The sequence below is a fragment of the Meles meles genome, chromosome 10, assembly GCF_922984935.1.
Source record: "Meles meles chromosome 10, mMelMel3.1 paternal haplotype, whole genome shotgun sequence".
In the NCBI taxonomy this organism is placed as follows: domain Eukaryota; kingdom Metazoa; phylum Chordata; class Mammalia; order Carnivora; family Mustelidae; genus Meles; species Meles meles.
The window spans coordinates 50,580,534-50,608,032 of record NC_060075.1 but is presented as its reverse complement, the minus strand read 5'-3'; the positions used below and the strand labels follow the sequence as shown (position 1 = coordinate 50,608,032).

Below are 27,499 nucleotides of genomic sequence, written 5' to 3'. Positions count from 1 at the left end.
CCTGGGATCGAGTCCCACGTCGGGCTCTCTGCTCAACAGGGAGCCTGCTTCCTTCTCTCTCTCTCTGCCTGCCTCTCTGCCTACTTGTGATCTCTCTGTCGAATAAATAAATAAAATCTTTAAAAAAAAATTCATTTCTAAAGACAAGGGCATAAAAAGGGAAACCCAATGATCATGTGTTGGATGTCGCACAATGTCAAATTGCTGTAAAAAATGTCTAAACTCTCTCAAGTCTATTACCAACCTCATCTGAGCCAGAAAGTCTGTGGATCGGCACCAGTCTTGGACCATCCCTTAACTAACACTGATTTAAAGACTTTAACAAACATAGGTGACTTTTCAAGGCTTTTACAAGATAATGGTTTGCACTTTTCATTTGGCTATTCCTGGATGGAGGGATTTTAGAAATTTTTTAAAAACTGAAGTAGAAGTCATTCCTTCTAATCACACTATTCTCTGCAAACCTAAAATTGGGACCTCTTGTGATTAAAGTCAAGAGTGTGTGGGATTGATTCTGAGTCTCCTGTTTAAGATTTTACTGCAGGGTCCTTTATGTGTTCCCCTCTTCACCAGTCCATAAGCTAGAATTAAGACACTTTTGAATGAAGCAGTCTGATAAATATGATTATCTAAGCACATTTTTAAAGATGAGAGGGGAGAGGCGCCTGGGTGGCTCAGTGGGTTAAAACCTCTCCCTTCAGCTCAGGTCATGATCCCACGGTCCTTGGATCAAGCCCCGCATCCGACCTGGGATCTAGCCCAGCATGGGTCCTGGGATGGAGTCCCGCATCGGGGCTCTCTGCTCAGCAGGGAGCCTGTTTCCCCCACTCTCTCTGCCTGCCTCTCTGCCTACTTGTGATCTCTGCCTGTCAAATAAATAAATAAAATCTTAAAAAAAAAAAGATGTGGGGTCAACCCCCTTCCCAGTGAAAGTTACACAGGAAGTTTGAATGCTTTTCCCGATGCTAGTCTATTATTCAGATCCCTCAAAACACTTCCCTAATCTAAATTTCTCAATTCAACTGAAAAAATATATATTTTGAGCACCTACTCTGTGTGCAAGATTCTGGAAGCTCTGACCCTGAAGAAAACCATCCCTGTTCTCACCTGGTTTATAGCACTTCCTTTATTGTCATGTACATGTCAATATTTTGGCATGTGAGTACATTCTTTCTCTAGTTTCGGAGTATTTCAAACACCTCTATCTAATCTCCGTAATGAAATCATAAAGCCACCAAGAATTTCATGTTCTTCAGTCTTCAGCACAGCAGTCGGTGGTGTAGTAGACGTTCAGTTAAAAACCCGAGTTCAGTGGACATGAACTGAATCCAGAACATGAATCCCATGTCCAGGGACCAAGTGCTGTGAACAAGGCTTCAGTCCCACCCTCACTAGCCTGGCAAGCATCTCTCCTCTAGCCTTTTTGCCACCCCCTAACCCATCCTTCAGGGCTTAAAGAGAAGCAAGTCATGATTCCCAGGGTCCTGGGATCGAGCCCCGCATCGCAGGGAGCCTGCTTCCCCGCCTCTCTCTGCCTGCTTCTCTGCCTACCTGTGTGATCTGTTTGTCAAAAAAAAAAAAAAAAAACAAAACAAACAAACAAACAAAAATACCAGTCTGCTTCTGTCCCTATGGCTCCCAGTGGGAAAAAGGAAATCTAGTGTGAACTTTTCATACTAGACCCAGAAGAGAGATCCAGGTAGAGAAAGGAACCTTTAAAAACAAGTCTTTCTTGCTCAACTCCTTACACAACTGCTAACCCTCAGTTGGTCATCTCTTCCTTCTCCCTCCCCCGTCTGAGGAAGGGAGTGAGGGTTAGTAAAAGCTACATTTGCAAGGCCCAGGACTGAGTACCATGTGGGCAAAGAAGTGAGCCAGACAGGTTTGTTTTTGCTTTTGTTTTTGTTTTTTTGTCCTCAAGAATTTACAATGGGCGAATGAAACAAATATTCAGCTACAATACAAAGTGCAATGTGCCAAGTGTTGTAATGTTGGCGTATGGAGAAAGTACTGTGGGAGAACATAGGGGTAGAGATTAATTCCAAATGGTGTAAACTCAGAGGATGTGTCTTTGGGGTTAAGCCTTGGAGGATGGGTAACATAAATAATGAGTAACACTCAAAAAAGACTTCCTATACCAAGTGCTGTGGTTGGTGGTTTAGATGCATCTCATTTGGGGTTCACAACAGGCCTGCCGGGGAATGTGTATTATCAATCCCACTTTACAGTGAGGAAACTGAGGCACAGAGTAGTTTATCCAAGGTCCGGGCTAGTAAGAGGGGGAGTGGAGGATTTGAACTCATGCAGGGTAACTCTAGAGATGGTGCTCTTAGCCCTTAACAAGCAAAGGAGACCAGAAGGGAAGGTCTAGCAGTATGCAGGGAGGGCCCAGGGGACAGTGAGGGGTTGTGATGCTGGAGCACAGGACCTGGAGAGGTGAGGTGAGGGGTGTGGGGGTGTGGGTGGGAACTAGGGTTTAGGTGGAGTGCTCTTTGATCTCAAAGGCAGCTGTGGAATCTGTATGTCAAACTCTGGGCTTTACATAGAATATTTCATCTGACTTAACCACATCCCTATTGGACAGGTACTCTTATCCCCATTTTACAGATAAGAGAACTGAGGTACAGAGAAGTTAAGTAACCTACTCAAGGTCACATAACTGGCTGATCATAGGGCTGGGATATGAAACCAAGGGTCGGACTCCTGAGCTCACTGTGCCAGTCAGTGTTCTCACGTGAGCGGTAGCCCTTTACATGCCGCCCAGTGTCTCTACTTTTCCCCCAGTCTACACATCCTGTCCCTTCCCATCCACCTTTACTCCTGACCCCCTATCCCACCCCGCGCATTTAGCTACAGCCGCCCCGCCCACAAGCACTGAATTCGGACCATCTCGGGGCCGAACACTCTCTTCTCCCAGAAAGCTTTGTGTTTCCCCGAATAAAGAGCTCTTTAGCTGGGAAGCCCCGCCCCCTGCGGGCCCCTCCTACGGGCGCCAGCCCGGGGCGGCTGTGGGAGTGTCCCCGGCGGCTGAGCCCGCGGCTCGGGGCGGGGCCTAGCTGGGAGGCGGAGCTTGGTCGCTCTGCTCAGCTGCCCGGCGGCGGCGGAGGCAGACTCTCCTTGCAGGTGGCTTCTCTCCCGCCTCTCGTGGCCTCCCGCCCCCAGCGCCGTGCGGGCTACCGAGGGAGCGCCTTTGTGCCCGGCCCCGAGAGCCCGCGACGGCTGCTACGCACCCGGGTCCATTGTTTCACTTTTCTCTCTTCCGGGCAGGTGCCCGCGGCGCCCGCACGTGCCAAAGCGGCCGCAGGAGAGGAGGGACCCGCGGGCGCCGGCAGGGGCGTCCCGGGCGCGCGGCGCGAGATGAAGTACCTGAAGCCTTGGTGGTCGGACGGCGGCGGCCTCCTGCACCTCACCATCCTGCTGAGCTTGGCGGGGCTCCGCCTGGACCTGGACTTGGACCTGGACCTCTACCTGCTGCTCCCGCCGCCCACCCTGCTCTGGGATGAGCTGCTGCTGGCCGGCGGCCCGACGAGCTCCGCCTACGCGCTCAGCCCCTTCCCAACCTCGGGAGGGTGGGGGCGCGCGGAGCAGCTGCACCCCAAAGGCCGGGAGCCGGACCCCGCGGCGGAGCCCGAGGGCCGGCTGCTTCGGGAGGTGCGCGCGCTGGGGGTCCCTTTCATCCCCCGCACCCGAGTGGATGCGTGGCTGGTGCACAGCGTAGCGGCCGGGGACGCCGACGGGGCCCACGGGCTGCTCGGCGCCGCCGCCGCCGCCTCTTCCGCGGGAGGAGTCGGCGCCAGCTTGGAAGACAGCAGCCAGGCTGCACCGGGGGATGGCGGGGACGCCCGAGCAGCTGCAAGTAGCCCCTCGGCCGCGGGGGAAGAGGAGAAGGCGCCGGCAGAACCGACGGCTCAGGTGCTGGACGCCGGCGGCCGCGCAAACCAGGTAACTGGAGAAGGGGACGCGAGCGCAGTGCTGGGGTAGCTGGCCAGGAGCCCTGCAGGCTTGTGACGGACCCACGGAGGGACCACACCCGCTCTGCTTCCACCCTCCTCCCCTGGGTGGTTGCAGTTTGGAGACCACCCTTGCCTCCCCTTTTTGTGAATCCAAACGAAAGGTCGTTTGGGAACGAAAGGAATCCAAACATAGCGGTCGCTACGGCTTTTAGGTGTTTTGAGAAAAAGTAGGCGAGACCATCCGTTTGGTTGTAGAGGACACCTTTCCTGTGTTCGGTGGCCATCAAGAGTAGTTCAAGGCTGCGGAGAGGAGAGGGCATGCTGGTCATTTTCTTGCCTATGGTCTTCGTTCAGTACCTCGTGTATACGGAGATGTCTTTTTCTGGAACCAGCGGATCCAAAAGGGGCCTTTGCCACCGGAAGGACGCGTTTCTCAAGAGAAACTTCAGAGAACGTGATGGCCCCTGCCCAGATTTTAACCCAGTTGCATTTCTTTTTTGCTTTTTACCCTTGATTAAGGAACCGTGGCCCGCTGGCAGACAGTGCTGCTGTGATCTAACCATCCCCGGCGCCTAACGACCCTCCTCCCTTCTGGACCATGTGTAACTTTTTTTTTTTTTTTTTGAGAGAGAGAGCACGAGCAGGAAGGAGGGGCAGAGGGATAGGGAAAGAGACAAGCAGAGTCCTGCTGAGAACGGAGCCCTACCCTGGAAGGTCCCAGGTCCCCAACACCATGACCTGAGCCAAAGTCAGTCATTTAACCGACTGAGCCATTCAGGCACCCCATGTGTAACTTCTTAGGAGCATGAAGAAAGCAGGTACCCTGACTGTCACCTAGTGACTTAACAAGTGCCCTTTGGTTTATGGTTTCAAGTCCTTCTGTTTAACATCCTTCTGAAACAAAGTTCACTACGCTGGACTGATGGAGTGTCTGTGGTGCTCCCACGGGCTCTTGGAGTCTAAAAACACTTATTACCAATTACCCAGGGTGCCTTCAAAGGGGCCTTTTTAATTCTCTCGTGGGCCAAACCTTAGTATTAGCAGTCGGTATCGATCAACAGGTGTTCCCTTGGTGGTTGTTTTTGCAGAGTGCAATCTTATGCAAAGTGGGAACTAGGGCTAGACAGGTTTGTTTGCAGCTCTTCAGAATTGCCTGATTAGTGTAGGCGGTTGCCAGACGAGCTTCTCCACCCTCTCCCGGAGTGGTCATTGTGCCCAAGTGCCTGTGATTCACTGTTATGCAGATCCGATTCCTTCCTTTTCCTGAGGCAGGAACTAATGGGGGGGGGGGTGTGTGCGCGCGCGTGCTGAGTCTTGGTGGGCTTGTGTGTGTGTGCGCGCGCGTGCGCTGAGTCTTGGTGGGCTTCTGTCCAAAACAAAAAGCAGAAGGTTCTTCCTGCTCTCTCATCCGGTCTCGACCTTCACCTGAATCCTCTGCATCCTAAGGAGTGGTGCGTGCTGCACTCCAGCCTTTCCTGATTCTGTAACTGGGGTGTGTGTGTGTAACCCAGTGCCCTGTACTGCGGCAAATGCCACCCACCTTGCAAAGCATACCAGGGCCTGCAGGGAGGTGAAGCTGTTCACTCTGGGAGGACTTCCTTCCCCTTCTCAGCATTACTACCTATTTGGGCTGGCAAATCTGCTTAGGGGGAAGCTCTGGGGGCCAAGGACTTGGCCACATTTCCATGGAGGGTTGAGCCCCACTTTCCTGGGGTGGCGGGAGGATGAAGTTTATACAGGCCAATCTCCCGGCATTGCCTTCCGCAGCCGGCATGCGTGGACCTGCCGGATCATGGTAGCTGCTGGGGTGCCCTGGTTAGGTTCGTCCTGGCCATGATACGCTGTGGAACACCTTACAGTTTTCACCTTTATTGGTAACGCCTTTTAAAAACAGAAGCAAAAAAAACCCCAAGGCGCTTCTATCTGGTTGTAAGTTCGTATACTGGTAACAGAACCTGAGCTTCCTTATTCCCGTGTTAGCACATTAATTAAGCACCTGTGCTGTACCCGGGGTCTGCGAACTAGCATGCAGCTGTGTGGGGTGATGCCCCCGGGCCTCAGCACCACTGTTCTCTGATGCTGGACTGACTTTTACAAGCCGATTGCACCATCCATCAATTCCGAGTTTACAATCTGAAACCTAGATTGGGGGGACAATGGCACCGGGGTTTGCAGTCAGCAGACCTGGGTTTAGGGCTATCACTTACTACTGTCAGGTGATGCTTATTTTAAGGTAAGTGCGAATTAAATGGGAAAAGCAGACGTGAAGTGCCAGCCCAGTGCCTGGAATGTGATTGTTTCGCCTCGGATCTCCCGCTGCCCTCCTTCACCTGCCCCCACTCACTCTGCGCGCCTTTGTCTTGTTGATGAGTCTGCGCAGGTTGTTTGCTTGCTCAGGGGGTGTGGTGTGTTGCAGCCCGACCACCTGGTTTTGAACCTCAGCTCTACTATTACCGCTGTGTCACCTTGGGCCAGTTTCCTCACCTGTCTCTCGGCTTCGGTTTCCTGACCCGCTCAGTGGGAATCGTGAAGGTACTCTCATCCAGGTACCTCCCCCGCCCAGGGGATTGTGAGCCTTCATTCATTCCACATCACAGGCTCAGACATGTGCAGGGTCCCATCTTAAGCACTTGATAAAAGTTAGCTACTGGTATCTTTGAAAAGAGGGAGAGCTTTATCCTATGGGAAAATCAGGAGTTTATGGTGTTTGTTTTATTTTTTATTTTTTTTTAAAGATTTTATTTCTTTATTTGACAGATCACAAGTAGGCAGAGAGGCAGGCGGGGGGGGGGGGGGGGAGCAGGCTCCCCGCTGAGCAGAGAGCCCGATGTGGGGCTCGATCCCCGGACCCTGAGACCATGACCTGAGCCGAAGGCAGAGGCTTAACCCACTGAGCCACCCAGGCGCCCCTGGTGTTTGTTTTTAAATAGGTAATTCTAGTGGCTTATATTTGAGTTGTACGAGATTCTGGTTGTATAGGATAATTTTCCATAATTTTTGTCCATTTGCAAAAATGTGTTGGAGTGGGGTGGGGGGTTTCCCAGGTATCAAAAGAGGTACTGCTTTGGTTTCACTTTTTAGTGGGGGCAATCATTATCTGAAAACAGTATCCGGAATTCCCCAGGGCAGACCTGCTTCCCTTCAAAACCACAGGCATTCACTCACAACCAATGGGAACACATGTTTTCAAAGTAGTGCCTGGGTTAAACCGGGACTTGAATGGTTCTTGCAGATTTGAATGTGTGAGCATATTTGAAGATGAGTGACTGCCTGGAGCCAGCCCCAGTATTTGAGAGAGTCTGTCTCCATGTTGAAGCGGAGAAGCCTGTAGTCCTCTTTTTTTTTTTTAAGATTTTATTTATTTGACAAAGGGAGAGCAGCAGGCTGAGGGAGAGGGAGAAGCAGGCTCACTGAGCAGGGAGCCAGGTGTGGGTCTCAGTCCCTGGACCCTGGGATCATGACCTGGTCCAAGGCAGACTCTTAACCCACTGAGCCACCCAGGCGTCCTGCTTGCAGTCCTCTTGATAATGGTTTAAGCCCCAGAACCAGGACCGTGCACTGGGTAAGACCCTGGCAGGACCTGTGGGCTGGACTGGCTGTCTTCAGGTCACTGGAAGAATCTGATACAATCAGTACTCCCTTCTAAGAGTAAAGGAAGATGAGGAAGCTCCTTGATTGTTAGAATAAAATTTGTTCTTCATTTCAAAAACAGAGTTAATCCCTGGTGCCTGGGCAATTGGAGATAGATGAAATTTCAAACACTTGTTTTTAACTCACAACCGTGATACAGATAGAGTCTTGGACCTTCGTACAACCCAATATAACAAAGCTTCAGAGGAGGCTCTTTGCTAAAAGACTCGGTAAAAATTCACCTGTGGCCTTACGGGGAAGGATGGCATAGGTCACATATTAGTGTCCCAGGGCTGCAGTAACTGGGTGGCTTGAGTTCTGTCTTACTGTCTCCAGGTCTGGAGGTGAAAAGTTGGAAATCAAGGTGCGGTTCCTTCTGAGGCGGTCTAGGCCTCTCTCCTCACTTCTGGTAGTTCACTGGCAATATTCAGCGACCCTTGGTCCCTCCCTCACTCCCTTCCCCATTTTAGTTTTAAGTAATCTCCACACCTGTGGGTCTTGAACTCACAGCCCCAAGATCAAGAGGCGACCCTTGGTTTCCACTGTGCCACCCCAGTCTCTGCCTTCTTCACAAGACACTCTCCCTGTGTGCTCATCTGTATCCAGATTTCCCATTTTGTTAGGACACCGGTCATCCTGGATTAGGGCCCACCCTACTCATCTTAATTACATCTGCAGTGACCCAATTTCCAAATAAAGTCACATTCTTAGATACTGAGGGTTATGGCTTCAACAGGTGAATTTTGAGGGATACATGTCAATCCATTACACACTCATGCCCCTTTTCCTGGCAACTCTTGGGGTGTTCAGCTCGCTTAGCAAGTAGGCTGCAACACTTTCTGGAAGCAGCTGGTGTAAGTGTAGGATCATTGGCCGCAGGATTTGGTGTATGCTCATGAGCGAACCTGAGTTGGTTCGTTTGTTTTGCTGACTTCATGTGCAGCTAACCCCAAGGAACCTTACTTCAAACTTGTTCCAGTCAATCCTTCACCTCAGTTTGTGGTTTACAGAACTGTCCCCTCTTCAGTGTCCCTTGTATCCTTTGGCTGCTCTCCATTTTTCCTGCTTCTCAGCTCAGAAATCCAAGTATAGGGTCCAGGGCAGGCTGGGCTGGTGGGCAAGTGTGCTGGGTTCTGTCTGGGGTCAGACTAGCTGGGGCAGATCTCTGCTCCACGGCTCCCTGGCCGTGTGGTCTGGGGCGCACTCCTGAACTTCTCTGTGCCTTCATTCCCTTCTCTGTGAAGTGTGATGGTTAAGAGTACCTTAGGGAGTCGTGGTGAGCATTAAATGAGATCATACACGTTCGTGGGGTTGGTACATAGCCCTCCTCAGTAATGTCAACGACTGCTGTTCGTTCAGCTGGAGCTGTCATGCCCCTTCCCTGATTTATTCCCATTCGTTCTCTTGCCAGGTACAGGTTTCCAAAGCTCACCTTTTCTCTTCACTGTCATCTGGGGAGCCTCCGCTACCTACCTACCTGCCGAGTTGATATTTTGTCATTCGAGGCTCGGCGTTTGGCTCCTGTGACTGAACTCCCAGCTCCCCTAGCCGATCTCATCTCCCACTACCCATGGCCTACTTTTCACCCCTCACTTTCTCCCTTCCTTTTCCCCAGACAGCCCTGCAGTGCCTCACTCTGTTACCTTTGCCCAGAATGCATCCTTTCATTCCTTCCAAGTCTTCTGTTGTTACGATCTCAGACTCATCTCAACTATCGTCACCTCGACAGGCATTTCCTGTTCTTCCTCCGAGCCTTGTCGCACTGTGTACCATTTTGTCTACCGGCCTTGGTGTGCTCTACTTGGAGCCGCAGTGTCTTGAGCATGGAAACTGGGTCTTCATTTAACCTGGAGGTAGCAGCAGAGACAGGGTGACGAGCAGACACCCGCCCCACCAGCCTCTACCGAGAACTGCTCATCTGTCCCCCGCACGGGCCTTCCAGAACTTCAGGATCCCGTGAGTTTGAATGTGTCTTGGGTCATTCAAGGCTAGAAAGTAGGTCAGATCTGAAGCCCTGATAGGCCGTCTGACCATTTAATGCCAGTTTGAGTGGATGGGGGCCGTGGAAAGCTGACTCTCAGGTTGGCCTTGTACTTAATCAGGTGGTGAAACTTAGGATTGCCTAAAGTTCTATAGCAGGTTAGTGACCTTACCCAGAAGAGAACAAGTCAGCCTTCTCACGCACTGAGTAACCCGCCTCCCACCCACTACAAAACTCCAGGCTTGTGAAGGCACACTTCCCCCTTTGTGGCAGCCTTTTGATACGAAAAAGTTAAGGATCTGTGTGAATATTCACATATGCTTCTGGGCAGCTGAAGCTGGCCAGGGCTCCCACGCACCCCCGGGTTGGTTCCGGTTCCGAAAGATTTGGCAGAGTGTGTACGGGGGCGTGGAAGCAAGGCACTGCCTTTGGAGGTTGGAGAGAACTGGGTTCCCATTGGCATCAGGGTTCTTCAGAAAACAGAACCAGTATAATCAGTATACGTGTATGTTTCGGAGGTTAATTTCAGCTGGCTGGTGCCATCACGGAGGCTGGCAGGTCCAAACTCTAGGGTACCTGGAAACCCTCCATGGGTGCTTGCTTCTGCCGCAGACGTGAGGCAGAATACCATCCTCAGTGAAACCTCCATTTTGCTCTTAAGATCCTTCCACTTGTTGGATGGGGCTCACTTAGATTCCCAAGATCATCTCTTCCTGAAAGTCACTTGGTGATGTAGCTGTTAACCACATGTCCTGAATAATAGCCTATCAGCGAGGCATTGGTTAGCGTTGATTGCATAACCGAGCAAGGGCAGTACCTGAGCGACTCTGACCCATGGAACCAGCCCTCACACCACCCCAGCTCCATCTCTGCTGAGCAGCTTCAGTGAGCCGTGGTTTCCAAATTGCAGAAGGGGAATATTAACCTGTTTCCGGGAGAGTTCGTAGTAGGATTAGATCACGCTGTATGTCACAGGGCCCATGTAGGTCCCGGCATGTTATAAGATGGGTCACAGAATTTGCTGATTGCCCAGAGCTGGGGGTCGAATCTCCAGGAAACCGCTGTCCATTGGAATACCGTACCAGACTGCTGGGTCAAGCTGGGGCCTGCTTTGGTGTGACAAGAGGAATCCTTCTCCATGAGGGGGAAATCGTGCTGGAAGTAGCTGAGTGGATTGGGATGTTGCATGCTGAGATCGGACTGAGGGAAGAACATGACGGGCAACTCAAATATTTGGAGAGCTGTTATGTAAGGGAGGCCTTGGAATTGTTGAGGAGGTAGACCCTGAACCTGAAGGCTAATCTAAAGGGAAAACTTTAAAATCTTTAAAAAAAAGGGGGGGGGGGGCGCCTGGGTGGCTCAGTGGGTTAAGCCGCTGCCTTCGGCTCAGGTCATGATCTCAGGGTCCTGGGATCGAGTCCCGCATCGGGCTCTCTGCTCAGAAGGGAGCCTGCTTCCTCCTCTCTCTCTGCCTGCCTCTCTGTCTACTTGTGATCTCTCTCTGTCAAATAAATAAAATCTTTAAAAAAAAAAAATAAAATAAAGGGAAAACTTGTTTTGAAGGTAGGCTCTATGCCTATTGTGAGCCTTGAATTCCCAACCCTGAGATTAAGAATTGCATGCTCCAAGGACCCAGCCAGCCAGGTGTCCCTTTCTTAGCCTTTCTTTTCTTTTCTTTTCTTTTTTTTAAGATTTTATTTATTTATTTGACAGAGACACAGTGAGAGAGGGAACACAAGCAGGGGGAGTGAGAGAGGGAGAAGCAGGCTCCCTGCTGAGCGGGGAGCCCGACGCAGGGCTTGATCCCAGGACCCTGGGATCATGACCTGAGCTGAAGGCAGATGCTCAGTGACTGAACCACCTAGTTGCCCCTTTCTTAGCCTTTCTTAATTACTGAGTTTTCTCGAGGCGCCTGGGTGGCTCAGCCAGCTAAGCATCTGCCTTTAGCTCAGGTCATGATCCCAGGATCCTGGGACTGAGTCCCACATCAGGATTCCTGCTCCGCGGTAGTTGGCTTCTCCCTCTGCCTGCCACTCCCCCCTGCTTGTGTTCCCTCACTAGCTCTTTCTCAAATAAATAGTCTTAAAAATATAAAAGAGCTGAATCTCTCCGAGGGTGATCAGTTACTAAGTTGCTTGTTAAAATGCAGATATGGGGGCCCACCCCAGATGGGCTGAACTGGAGCCTCTCAGGTGGGGGACCGGGGAGTCTGCAGTTTCCCCACCTCCTGGTGATCCATCAGCCCAAGCTTGCCCTCAACCCTAGTGCTCCTCTCCTGTGACCCCCCCCAGTATCTCACAACCCCTGCCTGAAAGGGGGGCCTGCCCGGTGAAAGCCTGCCCTTCCCCAAATTTAAGGCCCAGAACAGCGAAAGGCCTGGGCCGCAGGGTTGGGGCTAGTGGTCAGGTTTACCAGGCGTTTTCAAGCTGAAGCCACATCTCTCTAGATCCCTGCTGGAGGATTGGGAACTTGCTGCCCAAGAAGGTAATAATAATGAATGCAGAATGTCAACAATCAGGTTGGGGTCCTGACCCCACACATAGTTGAAGATCCATGGAGAACATCTGACTCCCCCCAAACTTAACTACTAATAGTGTAGTGGTAACCAGAAGAGTGGATGACAGGTACTCTGTAGGCTACGTGCATTGCATTCTGTGTCCTTGCCGTAAAGAAAGCTGGAGGAAATACAGTACGGGACTGTAGGAAATCCATGTATAAGCGGCCTCCTTGCAGTTCAAACCTGTGTTCCGGCATCAACAGGAGCTTGCATAGAAGGGTAGTTTAAAGCTCTTGCTTAAGTTCTAACACAGGCAAAGCCAAGATAGAAACATCAGAACAGGAGAGAACTTTCTGGGCAGGTAGAAATGTTCCGCGACAAGTGGAGATGTGAGCCAAGTGGGTGCCTCCGTTGATCAGAATGGTACAGCTGAGGCGCATGCATTCCTGCCTGTGTGAATCTGGCCTAAAACCCCAGATGGACTAGTTCTGCGGGGAGCCTGGGGACTGGTATGGATGACAGAAGCATGGTGGCACACGACAGTGGCTGACACGGGGTGATGGCTTCAGGGAGATTTTATGTGTTTGAGATTTCATATGTTGAAATTTTATATGTATTGTGTTGTTGATTTTATGTGTTTTGAGGCCCCCTTGGCCTGCCTGGGTTAGCCGGCACGAGATAAATGAATCGTAAATGAAATTCTCCTGCCTACCTCCCTGCTCCCCAGCCCTCGAGGAAGGGCCACGTGGCAGGAGAAACAGCACCTGTTAAAATCAGAGCCTGTGAGTCGGTGCCCGTGCCCTTGTGGCCTAGGTGTGGGGGCTCATGCTTAGAAACACGGCTGCTTTTTACGCTTGTTCCAGTGGCCCATCGCATGGAATGTGTGCATCGTAGCCACGGGGAGCGTTCCTGCCAGGTGTCCCGCTGCCTCCCGGGCGCCTCCAGGGGCTTCAGACATGAGTTTAGCCTAGAACACGCGTTGTTAGGAAAATTCTCAAGGGTCTGTTCCAAGTGGAGAGAACAGGGACTCGAGAGATGGGGCCTCCAAGCACTATCATCTCGCAGGTGGTGGCCAGTCTTGTTTTGTCCATAACAGCCCACCCCCTACCCCCTTACTCTGAAACAAATCCCAGACATCATTTCTTATGATTCTTGCACCAGTTCTTGGCAGGGATTTAGCAAAGAGAAAAGAAGAGCCCAGCTGCGTCCCGGTCTTACTCTCCCCCACGACCTTTACTGACTCCAACAAACTTCTGTAAAGATCCGTGAGTCGTCTCTCCACGGTTGGTGTGTTGGACCCACAACGGGGACATGATCCACACCTGCCCCACAGCCCAGTGTGGGCGTGGGAAAGTGATGCTCACACTGCCATGGGCGTCGTCTTTGGCCCCCCTCCCGCGCCCCCCCCCCCCGGGAGAGGGGCAGCCCTTTCCTGCACTGATTTCTTGCTCAGGATGGGGTGTTAGCAGTGGCCATGTGGGTGGGGTCCTGGCAGGAAGCAGAATGTCCCTTCACTAGCCCATGTGAAGGGACTTCATGAATGACTTGGTACAGGAGCGGCGGGGGGGCCGGGCGAGGGGTGTCTGAGCACCCAGGGACCAACCACAGGATGGGGGGGTAGTGAGGGAGGAGAGGCGTGAAAGTGTTACCAGAGCCTAGTGAGGAGGGTGCAGTCACCGGTCCCTGAAGATCAAGCGGGAGAAATGCCCTGACCTTGGCTTTGTTCACCCTCCAGTCTCCTTCCTCTGCCTCCCACTGGTGAGCCCAGCTGGAAGGCAGCCTTCTCTGGAGCCCCAGAGCTTACCAGGGACAGCTTCTGCGGGCACACCAAAATAGGGAGGGACAAGCAAGAACGAGTACAGTGGCCGAGAGGCAGCTAGGAAGGCTGCAGAGGTCTGCAGCCAAATCCTGGTTCTGTCACTTAAAAGCTGTGTGACTTAGGGCAAGTTGCTTAACCTCTCTGGGCCTCTGCTTCCTGCTCTGTCCCAGGAGGTAACAATAGTCCCTATCTTACAGGGGTGCTGAGCAGCATAAATGAGATCATGTATGGGGTGCCTGGCCCACAGCGAGTGCTCAATAAATGTGAGCTATAATTATTATAAACGGCTATTAAAAACCACCCAGGCCAAATAGGACACAGCCTCTCTTTATCTGGCTCCTTGTTTCTCTCTAGACCTGATGACTCCAGCTTGCCTCCAGCCTAGAGACAGGCCACACAATTCTTTGGCCTTTACCCCTCTCGCTCTGATGTCATGCTTCTCTGTAGGCACCACATTGTTCTTTGTCTTTGAAGGTTCATCCATCCCTGAAGGTCAGAGCAGGTCTCGGTTGATCCTCCCCCAGAAGCATAAATGAAAGGCCCAGTTAAGCCAGCTGGGACTGTTCACAAAGACTTTTTTCAGGGTCAAACTCTGCATCACAGTATTCAGGTCCCAATACATTATAATAAGTACAGGCTTGGAAATCATGTTGCCAGTTATCAGGAACGTCAGAGAGTCAGCAGAAAGAGAAGCCCAGCTTTGCTCTCGTCCCCTTCCCACCACCTCCACCAACTCAGAAAACCCGAGTGCAGGGTTCTGCTCCTTAACGTTGGGGACAGAGGTGAGTAACAGCTGAAGGACAGCTTCGTTAGTTTCCAGCCCCTCAGGAAAGAAAAGATCCAAATAATTGTCATTTTAGATGGAGTAGCATAAGTGTCATTAGGGAAAATCCGAGAGCCATTGTATTTGAGAGGAGGGCTGAGTTTTAGCCTAGGCGCCTAAAATGGCAGGTTCTGGACCCATGCGGAGGAAGAGATGAGTCACCTCCCAGCCAAGAGGGCTGTGGTGGAGAGGACCTTTCTGGCCGGTGCCAGTTCAGCCCAAGTCACTGGATTTTTTTTAGCTCTGGTTATTAGGCGCCGTAGCTCCCAAGTTTACGATGGTTTCCTATGGCAAGCATGGAAACTTCCTTTTTTTTTTTTTTTTTTGAGTCTCAACCCCACAAAAGTAAAAATCACCTACACACAAATAAAAAGTAACTTAATGATAGGTTTGAGTGACCTGTTCTTCAAGAGCATGGCCCATAAATCTCCAGTCTATACAACCATGCTTCTAAAGCACATATACTCTGTATCCCAGGTCATGTCACCGAGTGGAGAAAAACAGGAAGAGAGCAAAGATAAGAATTACTGGTGCCAGGGCCTGTACTCCTTTCTCCTGACCTTCTGATGGAGTGGCCAGCAGTTAGTCTTTAATTGCAACTCTTCAGAATCACAGAGTAGAAAGGAGTAGTAATTAGTATAACATCTTCAACGTATAAAGTGCTTTTCCTCCACTAATGCCTTAAAGTGCTAGGAAATATCCTTTCACATCAGCGGACACAGAAACGGAGGGTCAGAGTGGCCCAAGGTCATACAGCTGATAGGAGTAGGATAGGCCTTTTTACTCAGCCATTTTTGGATCTGAGCCCTCCATATGGCCTTTTTTTTTTCTTTTAAGATTTTATTTATTTTGAGAGCTAGTGAGCCAAGGGGAGGGAGGGGAAGAGGCAGAGGGAGGAAAAGAACCTCAAACTGACTCTGCTGAACACCAAGCCCCACCTGACCTGATCCTGACCTGAGCTGAAATCAAGACTCAGACTCTTAACCACTGAGCCACCCAGGCACCCCTCAATAGGGCTTTCGAGGCCCTTTGTACTTAGACTACAAATGCAATAAGCCTTTTTGTACTTTCTAAATAGAAATGTTATAATATCGAATCTTCTACCCCTCCCTGCCTTGAGATCTGGTCTCCTTTCTTCCTGCCAAGAAAGAATTTTTAACTGTGATGTCACAGATTGGGTTCCCTGGGAGGGGGACTCTGAGATCAAGTGCCATGGGCAACTACAACTAGAGAAGGGAAGATAAAAAGAAAGCAGGATTGGACAGAAGCCGAAGTGAAGCTTGATGCAGGCTAAGGAAACCAGGAGCGTGGGGGCTAACGTGGTTCATCACAGTCGTCCCACACTGGGCCAAGATGGCCAGGCCTTTATACCCTCCGCGCTCAGTCATGGGCTGTGGGTGCCCAGGGAAGGGTATGACATTAGGGGAAGTGGCTGTCAGCAGTTGAGGTGTTCTTAAAGGCACAGCTAAAGGCTCTCTGCCCACTCGTCCTTCCTTGAGGGCAATCTGGGCTACACGGGCTCCATGGGCGGCACACTAACCCAAGGAAAATTCTTCTCATTCATCACTTCTCATAACACATCTCTGTTAGTTTTATGGCAGCTGTCAGTAAATGATAGTTGAATGAATGAAGAACCAGCTAGGAAAATACTGAATACCTAAGGCTGTGCATGTTAAAGCATCTCTCTTCCCCAGGTCTGTGGAATTCTACCTGCCATCAAGATTCCTTTTTTTTTTTTAATTTTTTTTATTTTATGTATTTATTTGACTGAGAGAGAGAGAGCACAAACAGGGGAGCAGCAGAGGCAGAGAGAGAAGCAGGCTTCCCAGTAAGCAAGGAACCCAGTGCAGGGCTTGATCCCAGAACTCTGGGATCATGAGCTGAGCTGAAGGCAGACACTTAGCCAACCGCAGACCCTTAACCAACAGAGGCGCCCCAACCACCAGCAGCTTTCTTATTGCCAGTTCCCGTGAAGACATTTCTGTCCTTACCTTTTGCAGCCTCCAAGCAGCATTCAACACCATCAGCCACTCCATCCTTCTTGAAACACTTTCAGATTCTGAGACATTACTGTCCCCTGTACCTCACTTCCTACCCTCCTCGGTCTTGGCTGATTCCTCTGCGTGACTACAGATGTTGTGGTTCCTTGGGACCGGGCGCCAAGCCCCCTTCTCCTTGCTTTGTACTCTCTTCCTAGAACCCTGTGGGGTTTTGTTGTTGCTGCTGATGGCGTTCCCAGTTTATACCTCCAGTTCAGACATTCACTCTCAATTCCAGATTCCCATCTCAGCAGTGTAGTGGCCATTTCTACTTGACTTTTCACATGTCAAATTTAACATATCCAAAATGGAAGAACTCACTGTGATTTTTATCCCCTGTTCTCTCCATAACTGTCTGCCAAGTTATTCAAGCCAGAAATCTAGGAGTCATCCTTTATTCTTCTCTTCACTTTATCTCCTACTTCCTGTCAGCAGCCCTGTGTGTTCTTTCTCCACAGTGCATGGGTTCCTCCACTTTTCTTTCCATTGCCACCGCCCTCTCCCAGATTCTCCTCTGCTCTCTCTTAACTTAGGGCAGCAGCCCACTCACTGGTCTCCCCAGTTCTACTCTTGAATTTGTATAGACAGAATGGGAGGAGGGGAGGAGAATCCTGTGCTATTAACAGTAAGGAAAAGACTGACACTCGAATAAAAAAAATGGGCAAAGGCTACAAATAGTCACAGGAAGGAAGTACAGATGCTTTAAAGCTTGTGAAAAATGTTCAGCCTCACTCAATAGAAAGTAAAATTACAATGAGATACAAATTTTCATCTATCAAATTGGCACTTTTATCCACTGGGGGTAGGAATTTAAATTACCACAAACATTTTGAAGGGCTATTGGGTAAAATCCATCGAATAAAAAAAATGCCTGCATCTCTTGACTCAGCATACATTTTTGGAAATTTATTCTACTTGCACGTGTATGCAAAGAAGGATGGATGAGACGTTTTAATATTGTTAGAAGGAAATATTGGAAACTAAGGAGGTAAGTTATGGTAACAGGTACACGAGTACACTGGAGGTTATCTGCGCCTTCAGTGCCTCCCTCTCTTTTCACACAGCTCTTCTCTGTTTCTTCAGACCTCAGCCCAAATACCATCTCTCCTGTGAGCCCTTCCCTGGCCTCATTCTAAAGGAGGGCTCCTCTTTCTTTGACTTGTCATCGCTTGTGTTCATTTCTGGTTCCCTCCCTTTAAATGAAAACTTGGAAGTGCCAAACAATGTATGTTTTCACTGCTGTATCCCCAGCATCTAATGTAGTGCTTGGCATTCGGTATGTATGAATTGAATGAGTGACTAAAAAAATTGTTGAATCTCAAATAAAAGTCCATATATTGTCCTTACTGGTGAACCATTAAAAGCATTCCCACTGAAGTCAGGAGCAGAGTGAGTATGTCAGGTATGATTTTCTGATTTAACGATGTATTTGGTCTTCACCCCCCTTTCTAGCTCCCAAAACTGTGGGTTTCCTAAAAGTTAAGAGCAATGGGAGCATCTTTTGCTATGTACTATCTGGTCTTTTGTCTTCAGTTCTTAAAGTATTCCCAGAGCCATAAAGGTAAAAGGAGTGTCTTTTTTTTTTTTTTTTAAGATTTTATTTATTTGACCGAGATCTCAAGTAGGTGGGGAGGCAGGCAGAGAGAGGAGAAAGCAGGCTCCCCGCTGACCAGAGAGCCTGATGAGATGCGGGGCTGGATCCCAGGACCCTGGGATCATGACCTGAGCAGAAGGCAGAGGCTTTAACCCACTGAGCCACCCAGGCGTCCCGATGTCTTGTTTTTTATAACAAGCCCGCTGCAAGCACTCTTGATCTATGGTAATAAGGTGACTTTTGGAAAGTCCCTAAAACGGGGCGTGCCAGGGCAATCAGCAAGATGATTAGAGGGTTGGAACTTTCGACCCCTACCTCTCAGACCTCTGGGGAGGCAAGAGCAACTGGAGACTGAGTTGATGATTTATTCAGTTATGCCTACATAAAGAAGCCTCCGTAAAAACCCTGAGGGATAGGGTTCAGAGACCGTCCAAGCTGGAAGGTGCCACCCTGTGTCTAGAACCTCTGTGAACTTGGTCTGTGTACCTCATTGTTCCCGAGTTACAATCTTCTATAATAAAACAGTCACCTAGTAAGTAAAATTTTTTCTTAAGATCTGTGAGCCACTCTAGCATATGAAATAAACCCAAGGGAGGGGGTTATGGGAATCTCCAATTTATAGCCAGTGATTCTGAAGCACAGGTGACAACCTGAACTTGCACTTGGCATCTGAAGGGAGGCGAGTGGGCAGTCTTGTGAGACTAAGCCCTTAATCTATGGGATCTAATGCGATCTTCAGGTAGGTAGCAGCAGAATTGAGTTAGCTTATAGGACACCCAGCTGGGTTGCAGAAATTGCGTGGTGTGTGGAAAAGCACATATCTAGTGTTGAATGAAGTAGTGTTGTAGTAAGAGTATCGAGAGTAGACACACCAGTAGTGTTTTCCTTGAATCGGGTATCACTGTTATTATTGAACATTACTCTGGAAGCATAACAAAAGAAATTGGGCAAGAAAATGAAATCTGAAATTTAAATGTTGGAAGAGGTGAAAATGATAAAGCAACTGATAAGAATACTGTACACTGATTAGAGGGTTGTCAGAAAATACAGGTTAACAAGATTTAATGCAAGAATATTTGAGGCAACCTTTCCAAAGTGATTTTGCCATATGTGGATTTTTAGGGCAACTCATTAGTGAGATGTAATTTCAAACTTTAAAAAAGTTGCAAGCATAGTATATATCCTTTACTCAGATTTACCTGTTTGCATTTTGCCCCATTTGACTTTTCTATTTTGTAATTATAGTTAGCTATCCATGTATACATAATTCTTTTTGTTGGGAAACGTGTAAGAGTGAATTGAAGCCATTTTGTCCCTCCACACCCAAATACATAAGTGTATATTTATCAAAATTATCAAAATCAGGAAACTAATGCATGTCTAAGACTGTTATCGAATGTGTCCATAGTCTTTTGTCCCAGAAGTGTCCTGTATAATACATTTTTCCTCCTGGGTCAGCATCTAACCCAGGATCACACTTTATGTGCCAAGTCTCTTAGTCACTTTTAACCTGGAAAAGTTCCTCAGCCTTGGTTTTCTTGACCTCTGGATTTTGGAAGAGCATCAGCCAGTTGTTTTTATAAAATGGCCCCAATTTTTATTTATTTTTGATGTTACCTCATGATCGAGATTATGAATTCTGGGCAGGAATAACAGATGTATGGTATCTTTGTGTCAAGAGGCACATGATATTGGTTTATTTCCATTCTGTGATGATGGATTTTACCACTTGGCTGAGGTGGTGCTTGCCATGTTTCTCCTGTAGTGTCACTATTTAAATTATGTTTCTCAATAAACTTTACTCCCTAGTTTTAGCATCCATGGATGATTTTCTAACCCTACCATTCTCCCTCTCTATTTATTAGTTGCATTCTACTGTCTCTATTTTATTTATAAAATATATTTTTGTATTTTTGTATATTTGTATATTTAATATATACATTTATATTCAAATGGACTCATTAATTATTCCTTTTAATTCCATTTAATGGGTTATTATTATAAGGTAGGTTTTTTTTTTATATAAGGTAGGATTTTTTAACCAATTTCTGCTTCTTGTACAGTGAGTAGTGTTCATACAGAATTTCTCTACATCCAGTTTTCTCTTCTAGAGTTTTTAGGTAGGGCATTACCACTCTCAAAGTCCCCCCACCGCCCCCCCAAAAAATCCTTTGCAGACTAAAGTTTACTTGGTTTCCTTATGGGCTTTATCCAGGCCTGTATTAGCTACCTGTTCCCTTTGTTTCATTTGTATAACATTAGGACGTCTTCTCGTGTTTGCAAGTTCATGTGTTGTAATTCACATACTATACATTAAAGAGAGATCTTGCTTCACAGCTCTAAAATAGGTCATGCAGTTTAGAGTTCAGAAGCTCTTGTGCCTACTGATAGCAAATTTATAAACGAAGTTAGTTGCCTCAGGATTCCAGAATTTTGGATTTGATTAAGCAGGCTTGCCTTGTCAAAAGATAGACATTGAAAGACTGATGACCAGTCACTTTTTCCTTCCTTCCCCAAATTTAGATAGGAATCAGAATTGTAATTGCAGGAAGGAGCAAGATAATGGCAGCTCTCCAATTGGAAGAGGATCCCTATCAAAGTATGTGGATGTTATGTCTGGGAGTTCATCTGTTCATCAAATACCTAGTAAGGGTCTACCATGTGGCAGGTTCTTGGATAGGCAGTGGGCATACAGGAACTACACAGCCTCTATCCTCAAGAAACTATCATTCTAGAAGGATAAATGACAGATTCAGCTGGTGCTCAATGCTATGAAAAAAAAAGCAAGGGATATACTGATGGGAGAGATGCCTTCTTTCTTTTTTTTTTTTTTTAATAAAAGATGGTAATATTTGAATAGAGATCTAAAGCTTCAAAGCCATGGGGCTGGGGATGGGAGAGTGAGCAGAGGGAGAACCCTGTAAGCAGAAGGAGCAATGAACAGGAGCCTGAGGCTGAGCTGAAGAATCAGCCAAAGAGTAGTTGGTGAGGTAGGATAATAGAAAAGGTCCTTGGATGCCAGGTAAAAAACCTGTTTCCAGGAGGAGGGAGTAAGGAAGGGAAATGCTGATGATGGGTCTGGTAAGGTGAGTGTGGAAAACTGTCAGCTTGGAGAGTGCCTGTTGAAATGTTTCAGAATTCCCACTGGAGTGGGTTCAAGAGAGAATGCAGGGAGTCCAGATGACTCTTTGGAGGATTATGCTCTAAAAAGGACCAGAAAAATGGGATTGGACCTAGAGAGTTATATGGGACACCAAGGGAGGGATTTTTAAGAAGAGAGCTTAGCTGTTGGTTAGTGGTGAGAGAGTATCCAGACAAGAAACACTGGATGCAGAAGAGGATAGAGGAACAGCAACAGCATCCTGTGCACAGAGACTGAGGCAGGAACAAGACCAACACCGCATCAGGAGGGAGGCCGAGTGTGTCAGTTAAGGGCAGTGAATAGAGAAACACAAAATCAAGTGCCTGCTAGCATGTCAGCTTCCTTTTTCTGCTCATCTTATCTCCTCACTTCTAGCATCTGTAGATTTTACATTTCTTTGACCTGCTTGAGCGTCTGTAGATTTTACATTTACCTCGGTGTGTGTGTGTGTGTGTTTTAAATTAGCATTTCTCTGCTTTATAGTGTGGGGGTGGTTCTGCTGTCCTTGAGTGTAGTCCAGTGTGCTGTGCTGCTGAAAGAGAAAAATTAAACATTGATCTTCTGAAAAGAGTTTGAGAGGCTTTGATGTTAGAGGGTGTAAAATTGTGCGCTTTTTGTATAATTAAAAGTATCAGTATATACAGTGTATGTTAATGGTTAACTTTTAAATCTCCAGTTAAATTAAAAAGTAGGACTCATCTGGGTAAGTAAGCATAGTCAAAAATATCTATGGAGATGCTTTGTTGTTAACTTGTTTTATTTTTTTAAAATAAAAACATACTTTTCCTGACTTTAAAAGAAACATTTGTTGTAAAATATTTAAACAATAATGTATAAAGTGTAGGCAGTTCTTTTCACCCACACTTCCCCAACCTTATTCCACCTTTCAGAAAGAACAATTAATACCTTGTAATAATACTTTCCCAGACTCTTCTGTATATATTTGATCACTGTTTCCAGCTTAGCTGTTCGATCTATTTTCAACAGAAAATGAAGGAAAAACTGCCTATTGGCCACACTGATTTCTAAATCTAATCAAATTTGTAAGTATTTTAAACTCCAGGCTTTATAAATGCATAAAATTTAAATTATGCAGATTCAACAGCCTGTGTCTCAGTGAGTTTCTTGGGCTTTGTTTCAGAATTAAAATGTTTCTTAAATACTGAAATAATGCAATGCAGATCTTAGCTTTTGACTTACCGTTTTTATGATCACTGAGCAGTAAGTATAATGCAGTTTTAAAGGTTGTTTGACTTCTTTGGGGAAGTAGGAACTTCTACGTAGCACATTTTTGGGTACTTTTATAGGAGAATGAAGTACTGAGAGAGAGGCATGAAGCTATGGGTCACAACTCCCAGAATGAGGAAAATGAGCAAAGAGTATCAGCCCAAGAAAAATCACTACAGCAGAAGAATGAGGATGAAAGTAAAATAGCAGATAAATCTGACTCGGAGGCAGAAAAGACCACGCAATCTAGAAATGAGGTAAGCATATCCGAGTAGCTCAGCCTTACCATTCTGGCTATAAGGTTTTTTTTTTTTTTTTCCTTTTTAAGGTTTTATTAGAGATGATGAGTGCACAGGAGTGGTGGGTAGGGCCAAGGGGAGAGGAATAAGCAGACTCCCCTGGCCAGCAGGGAGTTCGATGATGAGCTTATGGGTCTAGATCCCAGGATCCTGACCTGAGCCCAAGGCAGATGCTTAACCAACTGACCCACCCAGGTGCCCTAGTAAGATAGATTTTATGGCTTTGACAATATGTGTTGGTAATGAATTTTTCATGTAAGTGCCCTACTATAAGCAAATCAGATATATGAAAATATGTATTTTTTTAACAGTTGTGGTAGTAGTTATTTGATTTACAAAAGAATCAGCCCATAGAATTAGTTATCTTTGGTTAAACTCAAGATTGTGTTTAGAGGGGGTGTATTTATATACACCCCGCCCTTCAGGAAATTGCTTCCTGATTTTGCTGTTTGCTGTGGCAAGGGATAAAGAGGTAACTGCCATGCTAAACCCAGGAATCCTCAACCAGCCCTCTGTAGAGGCACCAAGCTGGCTAGGTCTGGGATAGTGAGGCAAAAACAACTTGAAGGCGAATCACCCCTTAAAACCAGCTGGGTCTTGGGCTCAAATCCTCACAGAAGTCTCCATGCTGAATTCAGGAGCCCACTTTGTACCTCTGGCCAGGCCCAGTGGGATAGGCTCCTTGGCTATTCTAACCGTACCCTTTGGCTAGGAGAAGATAGATTATAGAAAGATGAATTCCAGAGGCCAGGCTGAGAGATGGAGTCTTTCCTTCTACTCTGGTTTCTGCTCAGCCCTGCTGACATCCTAGTCCACAACCTGGCAAATACATACTCCAGAGATAGGCCTGGAGGTTCGAGAGACCCATAACCCATGTGGCACTTCACTTGGAAGGTGCATTACAGGTCTTGCCCTGATGACTCTCAGCCAGTGACTTGCCCCAGATAGGGAACCATGTTTTTATATTTAACATGAAGTTTTATTTATTTATTTTTTTTTTTAAGATTTTATTTATTTATTCGACAGAGAGAGATCACAAGTAGGCAGAGAGGCAGGCAGAGAGAGTGAGAGGGAAGCAGGCTCCCTGCGGAGCAGAGAGCCCGATGCGGGACTCGATCCCAGGACCCTGAGATCATGACCTGAGCCGAAGGCAGCGGCTTAACCCACTGAGCCACCCAGGCGCCCAACATGAAGTTTTAGTTAGAATAGTAAGAGAGACTGACTGACCAGGGTCGCCTGGGTGGCTCAGTGGGTTGGGTCTCTGCCTTTGGCTTGGGTTGTGATCTCGGGGTCCTGGGATTGAACCCCACATCGGGGTCTATGCTTGGCAGGGAAGCCTGCTTCCCCTTCTCTCTCTGCCTACTTGTGATCTCTGTGTCAAATTAAAAAAAAAAAAAAAAGACTGACCATTTCTTGGCAATCTAAATTACACTTAACAGGCTGCCTGGGTGGCTCAGTTGGTTGGTTGTCTGCCTTTAGCTCAGGTTGGGATCGAGCCCCATGGGACTCTGTTCAGTGGGGAGCCTGCTTCTGCCTGCCATTCCTCCAGCTTATGCTCTGTGCCTAATAAAGTCTTAAAAAATAATCACACATCTTGGTTAACTGAAAGAATGTCTCAGTTGTCCATTTTTGTGTAAGATCTAATGTCTCAAAAAGAATTCTTAAGTTACAGACAGAAGAACTCTGTTGCATGGACTTCAAACAGATGTAAAGGCCCTGAACTAGAAAGCACATAACACATCTGATGAGATTTTAAGGAGAAGGGGTTTTTGTTGAAGAAGTGAGGGCATGTTTAAGGGAAGCATCAAAGAATAAGGAAACTGTCAAGGACCAGTAAAACATGAAGCTGTTAGCCCCATCAGGGCAGAAGGGAATCTGGGAAGAGCAAGCCCTCAGTTGTCTCTGAGGCACATCTTAGTTGTCTATAAGCCCCCTTCCATCTCAGATCTGTATCTCAGACCCAGGCCAGGGCCTGGCTCAGTAGGAATTAGCCTCTCAGTTTGCCATCTCCACGGGCATTAAACACATAAACGTTTAATGAAACATACCTGACTGGCCTGAAGGATCAGTCCATAATTCACTTAAAGCAGAATGGGCTTCATACTGTACCTGTGTTCTAAATATTAAGGCTTTCTTTTCTGCACATAGTTTTATTTACCTACAATTTTAAGATTTTCACAGGAATCCAGATTTGTGCTGATACTCAGACACTTCTGACCATCTGCAAATTTTGGTCCATGGTTGGGCCAGGACTAATGACTCAAGTTTGGGATCATTAACAGAAATAGAACTATTCTGAGCTATCTTAAGAAATTATTAACAGTCAAGTTAGCAAATAAGTCTCCAGCCCACTAAGAATGATTTGCTAGTAAAGGAAGAAATCTTATCTACCATTTGAGCTTAGATGGTCCTGTAGCATCTGTAGACACAGAAAGCCTTTAGATTTATTGTATTATGTGCCTTGAAAGCATGGCCTCATAGAACCCAAGGTATTTAGTGGAAAGAGAAACCAAATATTTGTATACACTTAGAACAATTAAGTCTGACACTGGTCTGAATCCGTAAAAAAAAAAGTGGGGGGGGGGGCCCTTCTTCAAGTATAAAGCTAGGGGAGGGGAGTTCAGGAATGTGAACTTACTACAAAGTAAAGATAAAACCCCTATGATAGACCAGAACCAGAAATCTTGAATAAAAGTATTTTAAGTGCATAGCAGAACTCAAAAGCAAGAAAGGGAACTCTGTAGATACAACAAAAAGGCGATTCAAATCCAGAATTTTTAAAAGCTAATCAGACAACAAAACTGAAGCAGCCCCAGTGAAAAAATGGATACAGATGTCACAACTGAGGGTTGAACAGATGAGCAATGAGGTCTCAAGCCCATACCTAGGGATACCAAAATTCCCCACTTAAAGCTCAGAATTTAAAGACTCTTCTGTTAGGAGATGGACTAGGACAATCCCGGAGACATGAGCAAGGAAGTAGTCTATCCATCCTAGAAATCAGAATCCCAAATGAGCCCAGTGTTTGAAGTCTGAATCCACACTACCATTACTATCAGGAAATCCTGATCCAAAAAAGCAAGGTCTACAAAATGGTATAAAAACTGGTCCTTGCAGAGAAAAAAAAAAAAAAAATTTATAGTTGGTAGGTAACCCTCAGTATGTGGGATTCCTACAGAAAAAGTTACCAACAAAGATGAGCTCACCCTTAAATATAAAAAAATTAAGACAGAGAAAATTCTGGGATGAAGACGAAGCAGTCTTCAGAGTGTTTATGGCAAAATATTTTGAAAATTGAAGTGATTTTAGGACTCAGATTAAAGGAGTACAGAGTCCCAACAAAGTGAGTAAAAACATTAAATCTCCAAAACATCAAAGTGAAGTAAGACAACAGACTACAGGGGGAAAAAAACTTTAAAATTACTGGAGGAAAAAAAGAGATTGGCTATAAAAAACCTTTTAAAATTACTGGAGGAAAAAAAGAGACTGGCTATGAAATGAGACTGACATCAGTAGCAATACATGCCTTAGTGCAAAACATTAAATTTGATCATCTTACCACATAAATCACTGTTTAAGCATGAAAGCAAAATAAACCCAGGTTACAAAAACCGAGTTTACCACTGGTGGAGCATCTCTAAAAGAGCTGTCCAAAGGAGTTATTTCAGTAAGAAACAAACCTGAAGTCTGGGATAAAGCAACAATGAGCGAAGTTGCCAGAAACATTGTGGTAAATGTAAATATTTGACTTGTAAAAATTACAAATCTTATAACCAATTTGGAGGGTTAGCCATGGTAAAAACAAGGCAGGATAAAGAATACCAGCCAAGTAATATGGAAGGTGAGAATACCAGCCAAAAGTTATATGGAAGATGAACATTGAAACAGGAATGTAAAAATTCCAAAATAGGCATAAAAATCCAGGAGAGAAAACCTGGTTATCCTTTCAAGATTAAGCCTACTGCTTTCAGCTCAGGTCATGATCCCAGAATCCCAGGATCAAGTCCTGCATCAGGCTCCCAGCTCCACAGGGAGTCTGCTTCTCCTTCAGTTGAGCCTAAAGCCCCAATAAACAACCTCTTCTGCCTTTTAACTTAATGGTGAACCTTATGTTTCCTTACAGAGATTTCTGAATGGGACAGAAACAGCTTTCTCTCTGGATGACTTACCTCAGATGCTTTTGTCACAGCCTGAAAATTCAATGGAGGTAATTAAAACCTTGGCTTTCATTCTTGTAGGAAATCACTGATCCATGAACGTTTAACCTCTTTAAATGGGATGACAGTTTATATACTGTAACAGTACTGCATTATATAAATGCAGACAGGATTACTTTTTACAGTACTTTAATTTTAGAGAATTAACCAAGTATGTATACTGTTCCTCCTAAATGATCACAAGGATATAATAAAATTTGGGATTCACTGAATCAAAAACAACAGTAAATACTCGACAAACTAAGGCAGGATTATTTGATTATTTTTCTGGTAGCATT

The 27,499-nt window shown here is 46.8% G+C and overlaps 1 protein-coding gene across 1 annotated transcript in view; it reads left to right on the top strand.

Annotated features, from left to right (window-relative positions):
* The first annotated feature begins 3,071 nt into the window (after positions 1-3,071).
* Positions 3,072-27,499, top strand: part of NFE2L3 (NFE2 like bZIP transcription factor 3) — a 30,461-nt gene continuing 6,033 nt past the window's right edge. The window contains exons 1-4 of the mRNA XM_046020978.1: positions 3,072-3,123; positions 3,268-3,942; positions 22,786-22,962; positions 27,128-27,211. Of these exons, the coding sequence (XP_045876934.1) occupies positions 3,358-3,942; positions 22,786-22,962; positions 27,128-27,211 (846 nt within the window). The 5' untranslated portion in view covers positions 3,072-3,123; positions 3,268-3,357. The remainder of the gene's footprint in view (positions 3,124-3,267; positions 3,943-22,785; positions 22,963-27,127; positions 27,212-27,499) is intronic.